Raw genomic sequence first — 16,854 nt, 5'->3', positions numbered from 1 at the left:
AGGGGGCCACCGAGGCTCCCTCGGGCTTCGGCCACCCAAGGCCGGGGGCCGCCGAATTCCAGCCGGGCGAGGAGATCTCCAGGCCGGCGAGGGCCAGGGCCCCTGCATCCCCCTCCGCTGTCCCCCTCATCCTCTCCGCTCCTCGACGGGTCCTCTCGGGCCCCGACGCCCAACTCCCTCCAAGGGAAAGGTCGGCGGACGAGAGCCCGGGGGTGGGCGAGAGCAGGCCCGGACCGTCCGTCCGGGAGGCCGGAGGGGGCCCGCGGAAGGAGCGGGGACCCGTCGCCCCCCAGAAGCGTCCCCCCTCTCCGGCCTTCCCCGCGCGTCCCCCCCTCAACCCGAGGGAAAGTAGGGCGTGTCGCTGTGGTAGTTGTAATCGGGGCAGACTTTCTGAACGAGTTTGTAATCTGTGCTATAAAAGGAAATGTAAATACAGATGACTTTGAAAGGCTTGGAGCAGAGCCAGGAAACGTGGCTTTGAGTCTGCTCCTGGTAGCAGGTTTTGGAGGGGTCATAGTTGCAGAGGGTATTCTTGGTGGCCCTGTCCACCTTCTCGTACTCCACGCGGCAGTTGAAGGATTTGGAGTCTTTGGCGTCGATGACCGACTGCTGGGCCACGTCGAACTCCACGATCTTGGTGGGCGGCACCAGGCTGACCGACACGTTGCCCTGCCCGGTGGAGTTGTGGCGGAAGTAGACGCTGAAGGTGCCGTTGCCGTGGTCGACGATCTTGCCGGTGATCAGCAGGTTGAGCTTGACCGTTTTGATGTTGGAGTGGAAGTCGCCCCAGCCGAACATCTTCTTGAACTTCCCCGTCTTGACGATGGGCCTCCTCTTGGAGCGGGGCCGGGGCTCCTGGGGGTCGGAGGAGTTCCTCAGCCAATCCCACAGGTCTTGTTCCGAGTAAGGTTGGGGGGCGTCGTAGTGGAGGTCCAGATCCGTCTCATTCTCCTTGTCTCGGAAGGTCTGGGAGAGGAGCCGGCTGATGGAGAGATCCTTGCTGCTCTCCGGCCAGATGTGCTTCAGGGTGGACCTGGCGTTCCCGGGCTTCCCGGCCTCCGACTTGCCGCCATTCGTTAGGTTGGCGCAGGTGACCTGCAGGGGATCAATCAATCAATCAATCAATCGATCGTATTTATTGAGCGCTTACGGTGTGCAGAGCACTGGACTAAGCGCTTGGGAAGTACAGGCTAGCAACATATAGAGACGGTCCCTACCCAACAGCGGGCTCACAGTCTAGAAGGGGGAGACAGAGAACAAAACCAAACATACTAACAAAATAAAATAAATAGAATAGATAGGTACAAGTAAAATAAATAAATAGAGTAATAAATATGTACAAACATATATACATATATACAGGGGCTGTGGGGAAGGGAAGGAGGTAAGATAGGGGGATGGAGAGGGGGACGAGGGGGAGAGGAAGGAGAGACAGACTCGGTGAGACGGACACGGCGTTGACTCTCCTGGGGACGGAGAAGAGCAGCCCCCACACGTCGCACGCCGAGCCAAATACGGGGGGGGGAACGACGCTTCGCTTGTTCATCTGTTCGTTCGATCGTATTTATTGAGCGCTTACCGTGCGCAGACAGCTTGGAAACTACAATTCGGCAGCAGATAGGGACAGTCCCTACCCAACAGTGGGCTCGCAGTCTAGAAGTCTAGAGAAGCAGCGGGGCCTAGTGGAAAGAGCTTGCGCTTGGGAGTCAGAGGTTGTGGGTTCTAGTCCCGGCTCCGCCACTGTGTGAGCTGTGTGACTTTGGGCGAGTCACTTAACTTCTCTATGCCTCAGTTCCCTCATCTGTAAAATGGGGATTAAGACTGTGAGCCCCCTGTGGGACAACTTGATCACCTTGTAAGCTCCCCAGCGCTTAGAATAGTGCTTTGCACATAGTAAGCGCTTAATAAATGCCATTATTATTATTATTATTATTTCACTTCTCTGGGCCTCAGTTACCTCTTTTGCAAAATAGGGATTAAGACTGTGAGCCTCACGTGGAACAACCTGATTACCATGTATCTACCCCAGCGCTTAGAACAGTGCTTGGCACAAAGGAAGCATTTAACAAATACCATAATTATTATTAGAAGGGAGGAGACAGACAACAAAACAAAACAACACAAGAAGACAGGCATCAATAATGATAAATCATAATAATAAAGTATAATTATGGTAGTTGTTGAGTGCCTGCTATGTGCTGAGCCCCGTTCATTCATTCATTCATTCCGTCGTATTTATTGAGCACTTATTGTGTGCAGAGCACTGTACTAAGCGCTTGGGAAGTACAAGTTGGCAACATATAGAGACGGTCCCTACCAAACAACGGGCTCACAGTCTAGAAGACGGGCTCACATTGAGTGCTTACTGTCTGCAGAGCACTGTACTAAATGCTTGGAAAGTACAGTGTGGCTCAATGGAAAGAGCCCGGGCTTTGGAGTCAGATGTCATGGGTTCAAATCCCGGCTCTGCCACTTGTCAGCTGTGTGACTTTGGGCAAGTCACTTAACTTCTCTGAGCCTCAGTTACCTCATCTATAAAATCAATCAATCAATCAATCATATTTATTGAGCGCTTACTGTGTGCAGAGCACTGTCCTAAGCGCTTGGGAAGTACATGAGAGGGACTCATCTTCAGGGTGTGATTAACTCCTCCCGCCATCCTGATCCGGAGGGGCACGACAATTTTGGGGTCATACAGATGGCAGTGTAGATGCCACTTGGAAGAGGGCAATAGAACAATATAACAGAAGCAGCGTGGCTCTGTGGAAACGGCCCAGGCTTTGGAGTCAGAGGTCATGGGTTCAAATCCCGGCTCTGCCACTTGTCAGCTGTGTGACTTTCGGCAAGTCACTTCACTTCTCTAGGCCTCAGTAAATGGGGATTAGGACTGTGACCCCACCGTGGGACAACCTGATCACCTTGTAGCCTCCCCAATGCTTAGTACAGTGCTTTGCACATAGTAAGCGCTTAATAAATGCCATTATTATTATTACTATTACAATTGGGCAACAGAGACAATCCTAGAGGGACCTGGGTTCTAATCCTGACTCCATCCCATTTCTGCTGTGTGGCCTTAGGCAAGTCACTTCACTTCTCTGGGCCTCGGTTCCCTCATCTGTAAAATGGGGATAAGACTGTGAGCCCCACAGGGGACAGGGACTGGGTCCAACCTGATTAACTTCTATCTACCCCAGTGCTTAGAACAGTGCTTGGCACCTAGTAAGCACTTTAACAAATAGCATAATTAATTAATTAGTCTAATTCCAGCTCCACCACATGTCTACTGAGTGACCTTGGGCAAGTCATTTCACTTCTCTGGGCCTCAGTTCTCTCATCTGCAAAATGGGGATAAGAGTTTAAGCCCCATGTGGGACAGGGCTGTGTCCAACCTAATTAACTTCTATCTACCCCAGTGCTTAGAACAGTGCTTGGCACATAGTAATTAACTAATTATTTTAAATAATTAAATGAATTATTCTAATCCCGGCTCCACCACATACCTGCTGTGTGATCTTGAGTGAGTCACTTTAGTCACAGCTTACCACTCCCTGCCTATTCATTTATTCATTCATTCACTCAATCATATTTATTGAGTGCTTACTGTGTACAAAGTACTGTATTAAGTGACCAGGCCGTGATGGATTGCTCCTCCCACACCCTCCCCCAGCTGCTTCCCCTAGATTGTAAGCTGGTTACAGACAGGCAACATGTCTGCTAAGTCAGTACTGGACTCTCCTAAGCGCTTTGATCAGAACTCCGCACATAGTAAGCGCTCAATAAATACAACTGATCGATTAATTGAAAAAGATGAAATGGCGGTAGGTGGATTGGGAGCGGGGAGGTGTCTAAACTGATACACTCTCACTCAGGAGTCATCTAGAGCCTAGAGTGTGATTTTCTTTCCTCACAAATCTGGAAGACTATCTTTTGAAGTCCGATAAGGAACTGAAGCAAGTAGGAAGGAGAACAAAAACTATTCTTTTTGACATGAATCGCCTAAAAAAATGAAAGTGTGGGTTCATCCATTGCTGAGATCAGGGAGGGGGAAGACGGGGGGAAAGAGCAGGTAAAAAACTGCAAACGAGTAAAAGGAAAAACAGGAAATATTATTTTCCCCTGATTCCCTGAAAGTCTCCGTGAAAATCCCAGGCTGACCTTGATCCATCCTACTGCATCAATCAATCAATTAATTGTATTTATTGAGCACTTACTGTTCATAGAGCATGGTTCTAAGCGCTTGGGAAAGTACAAAATAATAATAATATTGTTGGTATTTGTTAAGCACTTACTATGTGCCAAGCACTGTTCTAAGCACTGGAAGCAGGAGTAAGTAAGCACATTCCCTGACCTCAGTGAGTTTACAGTCTAGAGGGGGAGACAGACATCCATACAAATGATTAAGTGCTAAACACTTAGTAATAATAATAATAATAATGATATTTGTTAAGCACTTACTATGTGCCAAGCACTGTTCTAAGCACTGGGGGGATACAAGGTGATCAGGTTGTCCCACAGGGGGCTCACAGTCTTAATCCCCATTTTACAGAAGAGGGAACCGAGGCCCAGAGAAGTGAAGTGACTTGCCCAAAGTCACACATCTGGCAATTGGTGGAGCCGGGATTAGAACCCATGACCTCTGACTCCCAAGCCCGGGCTCTTTCCACTGAGCCACACTGCTTCCCTGCTACGCACACAGTAAGTGCTCAATAAATACGATGGAATGAGTGAATAAACGACAGATACGGACGTAAGTGCTGTGGGGCTGGGATGAGGGGAATAAAGCGTCTAAATCCAAGTGCATCAACCTCCCTCCTGCACTGTACTAAGCGCTTGGGAGAGCACGATATGACAGATCTGGCAGACACTTTCCCTACCCATAATGAGCTTACAGTCTAGAGGGGGAGACAAACATTAATGTAACTAAAGAAGTGACGGATGCGGATTTAAGTGCTGTAGGGCTGAGGGAGGGATGAATAAAGGGGGCAAATTCATTCATTCATTCGATCGTATTTATTGAGAGCTTACTGTCTGCAGAGCACTGTACTGAGCGATTGGAAAGTACAAATCCAAACGCATCAATCTCCCTCCCTCTCTCCTTCATTAGTCACCCCCTCAGACTCGCCTTTTAATGATGTTCCCAAGCCGAGGAAGCAATTCTGCTCAACGTAATGGAAATATTCCAAAGAGGCCAATGGCCCATTTTACCCGTTCTCCCGAAATATTATCACTGGATGCTCTGTGAAACTTACATTATTCTTCTAGTAATAAATGTATGAAGCGTCATTAACACCAAGAACGCAAACCCTGCTGAAAAAAAAGTGCTAATGCTATGGATTTCCTCAGTAACTGGAGAGAGAGAATCGTGGGTAGCTATGAACTGGCCTGTTTGCCCCCCAAAAAATAAAAATATTTCATTCATTCATTCATATTTATGGAGCACTTACTGTGTACAAAGCACTGTACTAAGCTCCTGGAAGAGTGCAATATAGCAACAGACCCATTTCTGCCCACAGGGAGCTAAAATAACATATTTGAAGATGATTTTTTTTTTTGCCCTGGGACCTAAAGGGTGGAGTTACCTCCACCATATCATCAGTGCTATTTATTGAGTGCTGTGTGTGAAGCACCCTAATTAGTGATTGAGAGGGTACAATACAGCAGAGTTGGAAGACATGTTCCCTGTTCCTACTCTATCCTAATCCCCCTCAACCTCTCAGCTGCCTTTGACACTGTGGACCACCCCCTTCTCCTCAACACACTATCCAACCTTGGCTTCACAGACTCCGTCCTCTCCTGGTTCTCCTCATCTCTCCGGCCGTTCACTGTCAGTCTCCTTTGCGGGCTCCTCCCCCTCCCATCTCCTTACTGTAGGAGTTCCTCAAGGGTCAGTTCTTGGTCCCCTTCTGTCCTCTATCTACACTCACTCCCTTGGTGAACTCATTCGCTCCCACGGCTTCAGCTATCGTCTCTACGCTGATGACACCCAAATCTACATCTCTGCCCCTGCTCTCTCTCCCTCCCTTCAGGCTCATCCTCCTGCCTTCAAGACATCTCCATCTGGATGTCTGCCCGCCATCTAAAACTCAATATGTCCAAGACTGAATTCCTTATCTTCCCTCCCAAACCCTGCCCTCTCCCTGACTTTCCCATCACTGTTGACGGCACTACCATCCTTCCCGTCTCACAAGCCCGCAACCTTGGTGTAATCCTCCACTCCGCTCTCTCATTCACCCCTCACATCCAATCCATCACCAAAACCTGCCAGTCTCACCTCCACAAGATCCGCCCTTTCCTCTCCATCCAGACCGCTACCCTGCTGGTTCAATCTCTCATCCTATCCCGACTGGATTACTGCATCAGCGTCCTCTCTGATCTCCTATCCTCCTGTCTCTCCCAACTTCAGCCTATACTTCACTCTGCTGCCCAGATCATCTTTGTGAGGAAACGCTCTGGGCATGTTACTCCCCTCCTCAAAAATCTCCAGTGGCTACGTCAACCTACGCATCAGGCAAAAACTCCTCACTCTCAGCTTCAAGGCTGTCCATCACCCCACCCCCTCCTACCTCACCTCCCTTCTTTCCTTCTCCAGCCCAGCCCACACCCTCCACTCCTCTGCCGCTAACCGCCTCACTGGGCCTCATTCTTACCTGTCCCACCATCGACCCCCGGCCCACGTCCTCCCCCTGGCCTGGAATGGCCTCCTTCTGCCCATCCGCCAAGCTAGCTCTCTTCCTCCCTTCGAAGCCCTACTGAGAGCTCACCTCCTCCAGGAGACCTTCCCAGACTGAGCCCCCTCCTTCCTCTCCCCCTCCCCACCCCTCCGCCCTACCTCCTTCCCCTCCCCACAGCACCTGTATATATGTTTGTACTGATTTATTACTCTATTCATTTTACTTGTACATATTTACTATTCTATTTATTTTATTTTGTTACTATGTTTTGTTTTGTTGTCTGTCTCCCCCTTCTAGACTGTGAGCCCGTTGTTGGGTAGGGACCGTCTCTATATGTTGCCAACTTGGACTTCCCAAGTGCTTAGTACAGTGCTCTGCACACAGTCAGTGCTCAATAAATATGACTGAATGAATGAATGAATGAATGCCCACAACCAGCTTACAATCTAGAGGGGAAGACAAACTTGAATATAAAGAATTTATAATATATAAAGGCTGTGTGGCTGAGAGTGAGATGAAAAACAAATATCAAGCATTGACTAAGTGCTTGGGACTACAAAATAAGTAATAATAATGATGTTATTTGTTAAGCACTTACTATGTGCCAAGCACTGTTCTAAGCACTCGAGTAGATACAAGGTGAGCAGGTTGTCCCACGTGGGGCTTACAGTCTTAATCTCCATTTTACAGGTGCGGTAACTGAGGCACAGAGAAGTGAAGTGACTTGTCCAAGGTCACACAGCAGACAAGTGGCGGAGCCGGGATTAGAACCCACAGCCTCTGACTCCCAAGCCTGGGCTCTTCCCCCTGAGCCAGGCTGCTTCAAGTAGACATAATCCCTGCCTTCAAGACGTTGACAATCAGTCTACTGTGTGCAAAACACTGATCAAAGCACTCTCCCATATGCTTAGCCTTTGGGAGAATGTGGCAGAGTTAGTAGACACAATCTTTGCCCTCAAGGAGTTTATCATGTACTGGCGCAGGGCACTGTGCTGAACGCTTGGGAGAGTACAATAGAATAAATAGAGATGATCCCTGCCCATGAGGATCTTACAATTTTACCGAGTGCGGAGCACTGTAATAAACACTTTGGAGAGTACAATGGAGTTAGCTGGCACCATTCCTGTTCTCTGTTCTCAAAAAGTTCACAATCTATTGTGTGCAGAGCATTCATTCATTCAATCGTATTTATTGAGCGCTCACTGTGTGCAGAGCACTGTACTAAGAGTTTGGGAAGTACAAGTTGGCAACATATAGAGACGGTCCCTACTCAACAGCGGGCTCACAGTCTAGAAGGGGGAGACAGAGAACAAAACAAAACCTATTAACAAAATAAAATAAATAGAATAAATATGCACTGGATTAAGGGCTTGGGAGAAGACAAAAGAGTTAGCAGAAGAGGAAACAGCATGGCCTAATGGATAGAGCCTAAGCCTGGAAGTCAGGGGGCCCTGGGTTCTAATCCTGGCTCCGCCACTTGTCTGCTGTGTGACCTTGGACAAGTCACTTCACTTCCCTGGGCCCCAGTTCCCTCATCTGTCAAATGGGGATTAAGAACGTGAGCCCCACGTAGGGTAGGGACCCTCTCTATATGTTGCCAAATTGTACTTCCCAAGCGCTTAGTACAGTGCTCTGCACACAGTAAGTGCTCAATAAATACGATTGAATGAATGAATGACAGGGACTGTGTCCAACCTTGTATCTACCCCAGCGCTAAGTACAGTGCCTGGCACCCAGTAGGTACTTAACAAATCCCAGTGCTTAGAACAGTGCTTTTCACATAGTAAGTGCTTAATAAATGCCATTATTATTATCATTACTAAATACCAAAGAGAGAGAGAGGGTGAGAGAGAGAAAGAAAAGCCATGTGACCCAATGGAAGGAGGCAGGGGGTCTGGGTTCTAATCTGGCTCTGCTAGCTGCCTGCTGTGTCACGGGCAAATCAATCAATCAATCAATCAATCAATCGTATTTATTGAATGTTTACTGTGTGCAGAGCACTGTCCTGATCACTTGGGAAAGTACAATGCAGCAATAAAGAAAGACAATCCCTGCCCACAACAAGCTCACAGTCTAGACTCCACACATCCACCAAGCTCGCTCTCTTCCTCCCTTCAAAGCCCTACTGAGAGCTCACCTCCTTCAGGAGGCCTTCCCAGATTGAGCCCCCCTTTTCCTCTCCTCCTCCTCTTCCTCCCCATCACCCCCCTCCCTCCCTCTGCCCTACCCTCTTCCCCTCCCCACAGCACTTGTATACATTTCTACATATTTATTACTCTATTATATCGGTACATATTTACTACTCTATTTTATTACTACTCTATTTTATTTATTATATTTATTTTTTTTTATTTATATATATGTATATTATATTTATTATATTTATTTTTATTTATTTAAAATACTACTCTATTTTATTTTTTAATTTATTAGAGAAGCAGCCCGGCATGGTGGAAAGAGCATGGGCTTTGGAGTCAGAGGTCATGGGTTCAAATGGGTTCAAATCCAGGTTCAAATCCAGGTTCCACCACTTGTCAGCTGTGTGATTTTGGGCAAGTCACTTCACTTCTCTGTGCCTCAGTTACCTCATCTGTAAAATGGGGATTAAGACTATGAGCCCCCCCGTGGGACAACCTGATCACCTTGTAACCTTCCCCAGCGCTTAGAACAGTGCTTTGCACATAGTAAGTGCTTAATAAATGCCATCATTATTATTATTATTAATGATGTGTATATAGCTATAATTCTATTTATTCTGATGGCACTGACACCTGTCCACTTGTTTTGTTTTGTTGTCTGTCTCCCCCTTCTAGACTGTGAGCCCGTTGTTGGGTAGGGACCATCTCTAGATGTTGCCGATTTGTACTTCCCAAGCGCTTAGTACAGTGCTCTGCACACAGTAAGCACCAATAAATATGATTGAATGAATGAATGGACGGCGGGGAGACGGACATCAATACAAATAAAATGACAGATGTGGACATAAGTGGTGTGGGGCTGGAGGGAGGGCAGGGAGAGCAACAAGAGCAAGTCAGGGTGATGCAGAAGGGAGTGGGAGAGGAGGAAAGATGGAGCTTAGTCCAGGAAGGCCTCTTGGAGGAGATTACTCCCGTATTACTCCCTCACAGAGATCTCCGCTCTCTGGACCCCACCCATCTTTCGGAACGCCTCACACCCCACCTCGCCGCCCTCTCCTCTCTACCCAGTCTTGATGATCAGATTACTGCTCTCAACTCTACCCTTTCTACTCAGCTAGACTCGCTCGCTCCCCTTTCCCTTCGCCGCTCTCGCACCACTAACCCACAGCCCTGGATCACTGCCACTGTCCGCCTCCTTCGCTCTTATGCTCGAGCTGCCGAACGCTGCTGGCGAAAGTCTAAACACCATGCCAACCTCGTTCACTTCAAGTTTATCCTTTCCTGCCTTAACTCAGCCCTCTCTTCTGCCAGACAAAACTATTTCTCCTCCCTTATTGACACCCATGCCCATCACCCCCGCCAGCTCTTCCGTACATTCAACTCCCTTCTCAGGCCCCCGGTTCCTCCCCCTCCTCCTTCCCTCACCCCCAACGATCTGGCCTCCTACTTCATTAACAAAATTAAATCCATCAGGTCCGACCTCCCCAAAGTCTCTTCCCCCCTTTCTCCAACCCCCCGGCTCTCAACATTCTCTGCTACTCTCCCATCCTTCCCAGTGGTATCCTCAGAGGAACTCTCCTCCCTCCTCTCAAGTGCTACTCCGGCCACCTGTGCTTCTGACCCCATTCCCTCTCATCTTATGAAATCTCTCGCTCCATCCCTTCTCCCCTCCTTAACTTCCATCTTCAACCGCTCACTCTCCACTGGTTCCTTCCCCTCTGCCTTCAAACATGCCCATGTCTCTCCCATCCTAAAAAAACCCTCTCTTGACCCCACCTCACCTTCTAGTTATCGTCCCATATCCCTCCTACCATTCCTTTCCAAACTCCTTGAACGAGTTGTCTACATGCGCTGCCTAGAATTCCTCAACAACAACTCTCTCCTCGACCCCCTCCAGTCTGGCTTCCGTCCCCTTCATTCCACGGAAACTGCGCTCTCAAAGGTCACCAATGACCTCCTGCTTGCCAAATCCAACGGCTCATACTCTGTCCTAATCCTCCTCGACCTCTCAGCTGCCTTTGACACTGTGGACCACCCCCTTCTCCTCAACACGTTATCTGACCTTGGCTTCACAGACTCCGTCCTCTCCTGGTTCTCCTCTTATCTCTCCGGTCGTTCTTTCTCAGTCTCTTTTGCAGGCTCCTCCTCCCCCTCCCATCCTCTTACTGTGGGAGTTCCCCAAGGTTCAGTGCTTGGTCCCCTTCTGTTCTCAATCTACACTCACTCCCTTGGTGACCTCATTCGCTCCCACGGCTTCAACTATCACCTCTACGCTGATGACACCCAGATCTACATCTCTGCCCCTGCTCTCTCCCCCTCCCTCCAGGCTCGCATCTCCTCCTGCCTTCAGGACATCTCCATCTGGATGTCCGCCCGCCACCTAAAGCTCAACATGTCGAAGACTGAGCTCCTTGTCTTCCCTCCCAAACCTTGTCCTCTCCCTGACTTTCCCATCTCTGTTGACGGCACTACCATCCTTCCCGTCTCACAAGCCCGCAACCTTGGTGTCATCCTCGACTCCGCTCTCTCATTCACCCCTCACATCCAAGCCGTCACCAAAACCTGCCGGTCTCAGCTCCGCAACATTGCCAAGATCCGCTCTTTCCTCTCCATCCAAACCGCTACCCTGCTAATTCAAGCTCTCATCCTATCCCGTCTGGACTACTGCACTAGCCTTCTCTCTGATCTCCCATCCTCGTGTCTCTCTCCACTTCAATCCATACTTCATGCTGCTGCCCGGATTATCTTTGTCCAGAAACGCTCTGGACATATCACTCCCCTCCTCAAAAACCTCCAATGGCTACCGATCAATCTGCGCATCAGGCAGAAACTCCTCACCCTGGGCTTCAAGGCTCTCCATCACCTCGCCCCCTCCTACCTCACCTCCCTTCTCTCCTTCTCCAGCCCAGCCCGCACCCTCCGCTCCTCCACCACTAATCTCCTCACTGTACCTCGCTCTCGCCTGTCCCGCCATCGACCCCCGGCCCACGTCATCCCCCGGGCCTGGAATGCCCTCCCTCTGCCCATCCGCCAAGCTAGCTCTCTTCCTCCCTTCAAGGCCCTGCTGAGAGCTCACCTCCTCCAGGAGGCCTTCCCAGATTGAGCCCCTTCTTTCCTCTCCCCCTCGTCCCCCTCTCCATCCCCCCGCCTTACCGCCTTCCCCTCCCCACAGCACCTGTATATATGTATATATGGTTGTACATATTTATTACTCTGTTTATTTATTTATTTATTTATTTATTTTACTTGTACATTTCTATCCTACTTATTTTATTTTGTTGGTATGTTTGGTTCTGTTCTCTGTCTCCCCCTTTTGGACTGTGAGCCCACTATCGGGTAGGGACTGTCTCTATGTGATGCCAATTTGTACTTCCCAAGCGCTTAGTACAGTGCTCTGCACATAGTAAGCGCTCAATAAATACGATTGATTGATTGATTGATTGAGATGGGCTTTCAGTAAGGCTTGGAAGGCTAGGGGAAGTAAAGTCACTTCACTTCTCTGGACCTTGGTTTCCTCATCTTTAAAATGGGGCGTCAATATCTGTTCTCCCTTCCCCTTATACTAAATCCTCATTTTTTAATTTTCCTTTTCTTCCTCTCCCTTCTGTTTCCTCCCTTTATTCATCAGCCCCACAGCACTTTTGACTATATCCATAATTTACTTATTTCTATTCATCTCTGTCTCCCCCTCTAGACTGTAAGCTCACCGTGGGCAGGGAATGTGCCTGTTGATTGCCATGTTGTTCTCTCCCAAGTGCTTAGTTCAGTGCCCTGCACACACATGGTAAGTGCTCAATAAATAATAACAATAATCATCAATCGTATTTATTGAGTGCTTACTATGTGCAGAGCACTGTACTAAGCGCTTGAGCACTGTACTAAGCAATAATAATAATAATGGCATTTATTAAGCGCTTACTATGTGCAAAGCACTGTCCTAAGCACTGGGGAGATTACAAAGTGATCAGGTTATCCCACGAGGGGCTCACAGTCTTAATCCCCATTATACAGATGAGGGAACTGAGGCCCAGAGAAGTTAAGTGACTTGCCCAAAGTCACACAGCTGACAGTTGGTGGAGCCAGGCTTTGAACCCATGACCTCTGACTCCCAAGCCCGTGCTCTTTCCACTGAGCCGCGCTCGTAAATGAATACGATGGATGGATTGATTGATTGATTGATTGATTACCTTGTAAATACTCCTATGCTTAGTCCAGCTCAGAACAGTGCTTGGCACATAGTAAGAGCTTAACACATACCCTAATTATTATTACAGTGCTCGGTGCACTCAGTGCTCGGTCAGTGCTAACAAATATCACAATTATTATTATTATTATTACCCCTATTGCCTCCAGGCCCTTACAGTTCTCAGAACAATGACCCATGGTGTCTCTCTAAGGGCCCTGATGCAGAATAATAATAATAATAATAATAATAATAATAATAATAATAATAATAATAATAAAAATGGCATTTGTTAAGCGCTTACTACATGCGAAGCACTGTTCTAAGTGCTGGGGGGAGATACAGGGTGGTCAGTTTGTCCCACATGGGGCTTACAGTCTTCATCCCCACTTTACAGATGAGGTAACTGAGCCCCAGAGAAGTTAAGTGACTTGCCCAAAGTCACACAGCTGACACGTGGCAGAGTTGGGATTAGAACCTGTGGCCTCTGGCTCCCAAGCCCATGCTCTTTCCACTGAGCCACGTTGCAGAACACGAAGCTATCACTGTAGTCAGTCAATCGCATTTATTATTAATAATAATAATGGCATTTATTAAGTGCTTACTATGTGCAAAGTACTGTTCTAAGTGCTGGGGAAGAGACTTAGAACAGTGCTTTGCACATAGTAAGCACTTAATAAATGCCATTATTATTATTAATTCCCTCATCAAGGTGATCAGGTTGTCCCACAGGGGGCTCACAGTCTTAATCATTTTACAGATGAGGTCACTGAGGCCCAGAGAAGTTAAGTGACTTGCCCAAAGTCACACAGCTGACAACTGTCAGAGCCGGGATTCGAACCCATGAACTCTGACTCCAAAGCCCAGGCTCTTTCCGCTGAGCCACGCTAGCACCTACTGTGTGCAGAACACTGTACTAAGCACTTGAGAGAGGACAATAGAACAATATAACTCTACACGGACACATTCCCTGCCCACAGCGAGCTCGCAGTCTAGAGGGGGAGATTCAGTAGTAGTAGCAGTAGGAATAGCAATAGTATTTATTAAGCCCTTAACATACACAGAGAACTGTGCTGAGCGCCGAGAGTGTATACACAGGTGAGAATAAAACATGGTCCTTTGTCCCTAATGGGGCTCACCTTACCGTGCATTAAGTCCACAATCTGAGGCAAGCAGACTCTAACTACCCAGTTGACACACAGTAGTTTGCCAGATGAATAATTACATTTTTAAAGAATCAATACTTTGCTTCTTTTAAGTGCTTTTAAAACCTTTCTTTCAAAAATTTGGCAGTTATTGTCTCTCCTCCCTCCTGTTTTTCCAAACTCTTCCAATCAATCAATCCTATTTGTTGAGCATTTACTGTGTCCAGAATACAATGCTAAACACTTGAGAGAGGACAGCCGAACAATATAACAGACCCATTCCCTGCCCTCGGCAAGTTCACAGTCTAGAGGTGGGGAGGGAGGCTGTAATAGAAATTACAGATTATGTAAATAAGTGTCACGGGGATGCGAGAGGGGATGAAGAAAGGGAGCAAGTCAGGGAGACGCAGAAGGGAGTGGGAAAACGGGGGCTTAGTCAGGGAAGGCTTCTTGGAGGAGATGGGCCTTCAATAAGGCTTTGAAGGAGCGGGGGAGAGTGATTGTGTGTGGGATGTGAGGAGGGAGGGCGTCCTGGGACAGAGTCAGGATGTGGGCGAGAGGTTGGTGGCGATGATCCGCTCCTCCACCGCCAATCTCCTCACCGTACCTCGCTCTCGCCTGTCCCGCCATCGACCCCCGGCCCACGTCATCCCCCGGGCCTGGAATGCCCCCAGTCCCTCTGCCCATCCGCCAAGCTAACTCTCTTCCTCCCTTCAAGGCCCTGCTGAGAGCTCACCTCCTCCAGGAGGCCTTCCCAGACTGAGCCCCTTCCTTCCTCTCCCCCTCGTCCCTCTCTCCATCCCCCCCATCTTACCTCCTTCCCTTCCCCACAGCACCTGTATATATGTATATATGTTTGTACATATTTATTACTCTATTGATTTATTTATTTATTTATTTTACTTGTACATATCTATTCTATTTATTTTATTTTGTTAGTATGTTTGGCTTTGTTCTCTGTCTCCCCCTTTTAGACTGTGAGCCCACTGTTGGGTAGGGACTGTCTCTATATGTTGCCAATTTGTACTTCCCAAGTGCTTAGTACAGTGCTCTGCACATAGTAAGCGCTCAATAAATACGATTGATGATGATGATGATGATGATGATAGATGAAATGGAAGCCCAGTGAGAAGATTAGCATTAAGAGGAGCCAAGTGTGCGGGCTGGGCTGGAGTCGGAGAGCAGTGAGGTGAGTTAGAAAGTATCAAGGGGATTGAGTGCTTTAAAGCACTCCCAAACACTCCTGCGCTCAATCGTCTGTTTTGACTACTCTGCATATAAATGTTTTTGTTGTCAATGCCTCTCCCTTTCGAGGGTAAACGGTGGGCAGAAACCATGTCCCTTCTTTATTCAATCAATCAATCAATAGTATTTATTGAGTGCTTACTGTGTGCAGAGCACTGTACTAAGCACTTGGATAGTACAAGTCGGCAACATATAGAGACAGTCCCTACCCAACAGTGGGCTCACAGTCTAAAAGGGGGAGACAGAGAACAAAACCAAACATACTAACAAAATAAAATAAATAGAATACGTATCCGGACATCATTCATTCATTCATTCATTCATTCAATCGCATTTATTGAGTGCTTACTGTGTGCAGAGCACTAAGCACTTGGAAAGTACAATTTGGCAACAGATAGAGAATTCCATACTAATAGTAATAATTGTGGTGTTTGTTAAGCGCTTACTCTGTGCCAGGCACTGTACGAGCCAATCAAGTTGGACACAGTCCCAGGTGGGGCTTGCGGTCTTAAACCCCATTTTCAAGATGAGGTAACTGAGGCCCAGAGAAGTGAAGTGATTTGCCCAAGGTCACACCACAGATAATAATAATAATAATAATGGTGGTATTTGTTAAGCGCTTACTATGTGCAAAGCACCGTTCTAAGCCCTGGGGGGATACAAGGTGAGCAGGTTGTCCCACTTGGGGCTCACAGTCTTCATCCCCATTTTACAGATGAGGTCACTGAGGCCCAGAGAAGTGAAGTGGCTTGCCCAAGGTCACACAGCTGACAAGTGGTGGAGCTGGGATTAGAACCCGTGACCTTCTGATTCTCAAGCTGGTGTTCTAGCCACTGCACCCTGCTGCTTAGCTTAGCATAGAAGCAGCATGGCTTAGCAGAAAGAGCCCGGTCTTGGGAGTCAGGGGATGTGGGTTCTAATCCCGTGTCTGCCACTTATCTGCTGGGTGACCTTGGGCAAGCTGCTTAGCTTCTCTGTGTCTCAGTTCCCTCACTGGGATTAGGACTGTGAGCTCCACGTGGGACAGCCTGATTACCTTGTATCTACCCCAGTGCTTAGAACACTTCTAAACTGTGAACCTGCTGTTGGGTAGGGACCGTCTCTATATGTTGCCAACTTGTACTTCCCAAGCGCTTAGTACAGTGTTCTGCACACAGTAAGTGCTCAATAAATACGATTGAATGAATGAATGAATGAACAGTGCTTGGCACATAGTAACCGCTTAACAAATGCCATTATTATAATTATTACCAAGTACCTAGTACAGGCTACTGGACTCAAGTGATGCTCAATAAATGCTACCTTTACCATCCCTACTATCAAGCAAACAATGGTATTCAGTGAGCACTTATTATGGGCAGAGAACTGTACTAAGCGCTTGGGAATCTATGGTGCAACAGAGTGGGTAGACACGTCCTCTCCCTACAACGATCTTACCATCTACGGGAGAAGCTTACAGTCTACAGGGACTC

At 47.9% G+C, this 16,854-nt stretch overlaps 1 protein-coding gene across 1 annotated transcript in view; it reads right to left on the bottom strand.

Annotated features, from left to right (window-relative positions):
* Nucleotides 1-307: 307 nt before the first annotated feature.
* The window catches only part of NXPH1 (neurexophilin 1), a 184,142-nt gene continuing 167,595 nt past the window's right edge, over nt 308-16,854 (bottom strand). The window contains exon 2 of the mRNA XM_038770135.1: nt 308-1,095. Coding sequence (XP_038626063.1) covers nt 334-1,095 — 762 coding nt within the window. The 3' untranslated portion in view covers nt 308-333. The remainder of the gene's footprint in view (nt 1,096-16,854) is intronic.

The sequence above is a fragment of the Tachyglossus aculeatus genome, chromosome 2 (genome assembly GCF_015852505.1).
Source record: "Tachyglossus aculeatus isolate mTacAcu1 chromosome 2, mTacAcu1.pri, whole genome shotgun sequence".
Taxonomy (NCBI): domain Eukaryota; kingdom Metazoa; phylum Chordata; class Mammalia; order Monotremata; family Tachyglossidae; genus Tachyglossus; species Tachyglossus aculeatus.
The sequence above is the reverse complement of the archived record's forward strand: the minus strand, read 5'-3'. Positions and strand labels throughout refer to the sequence as shown.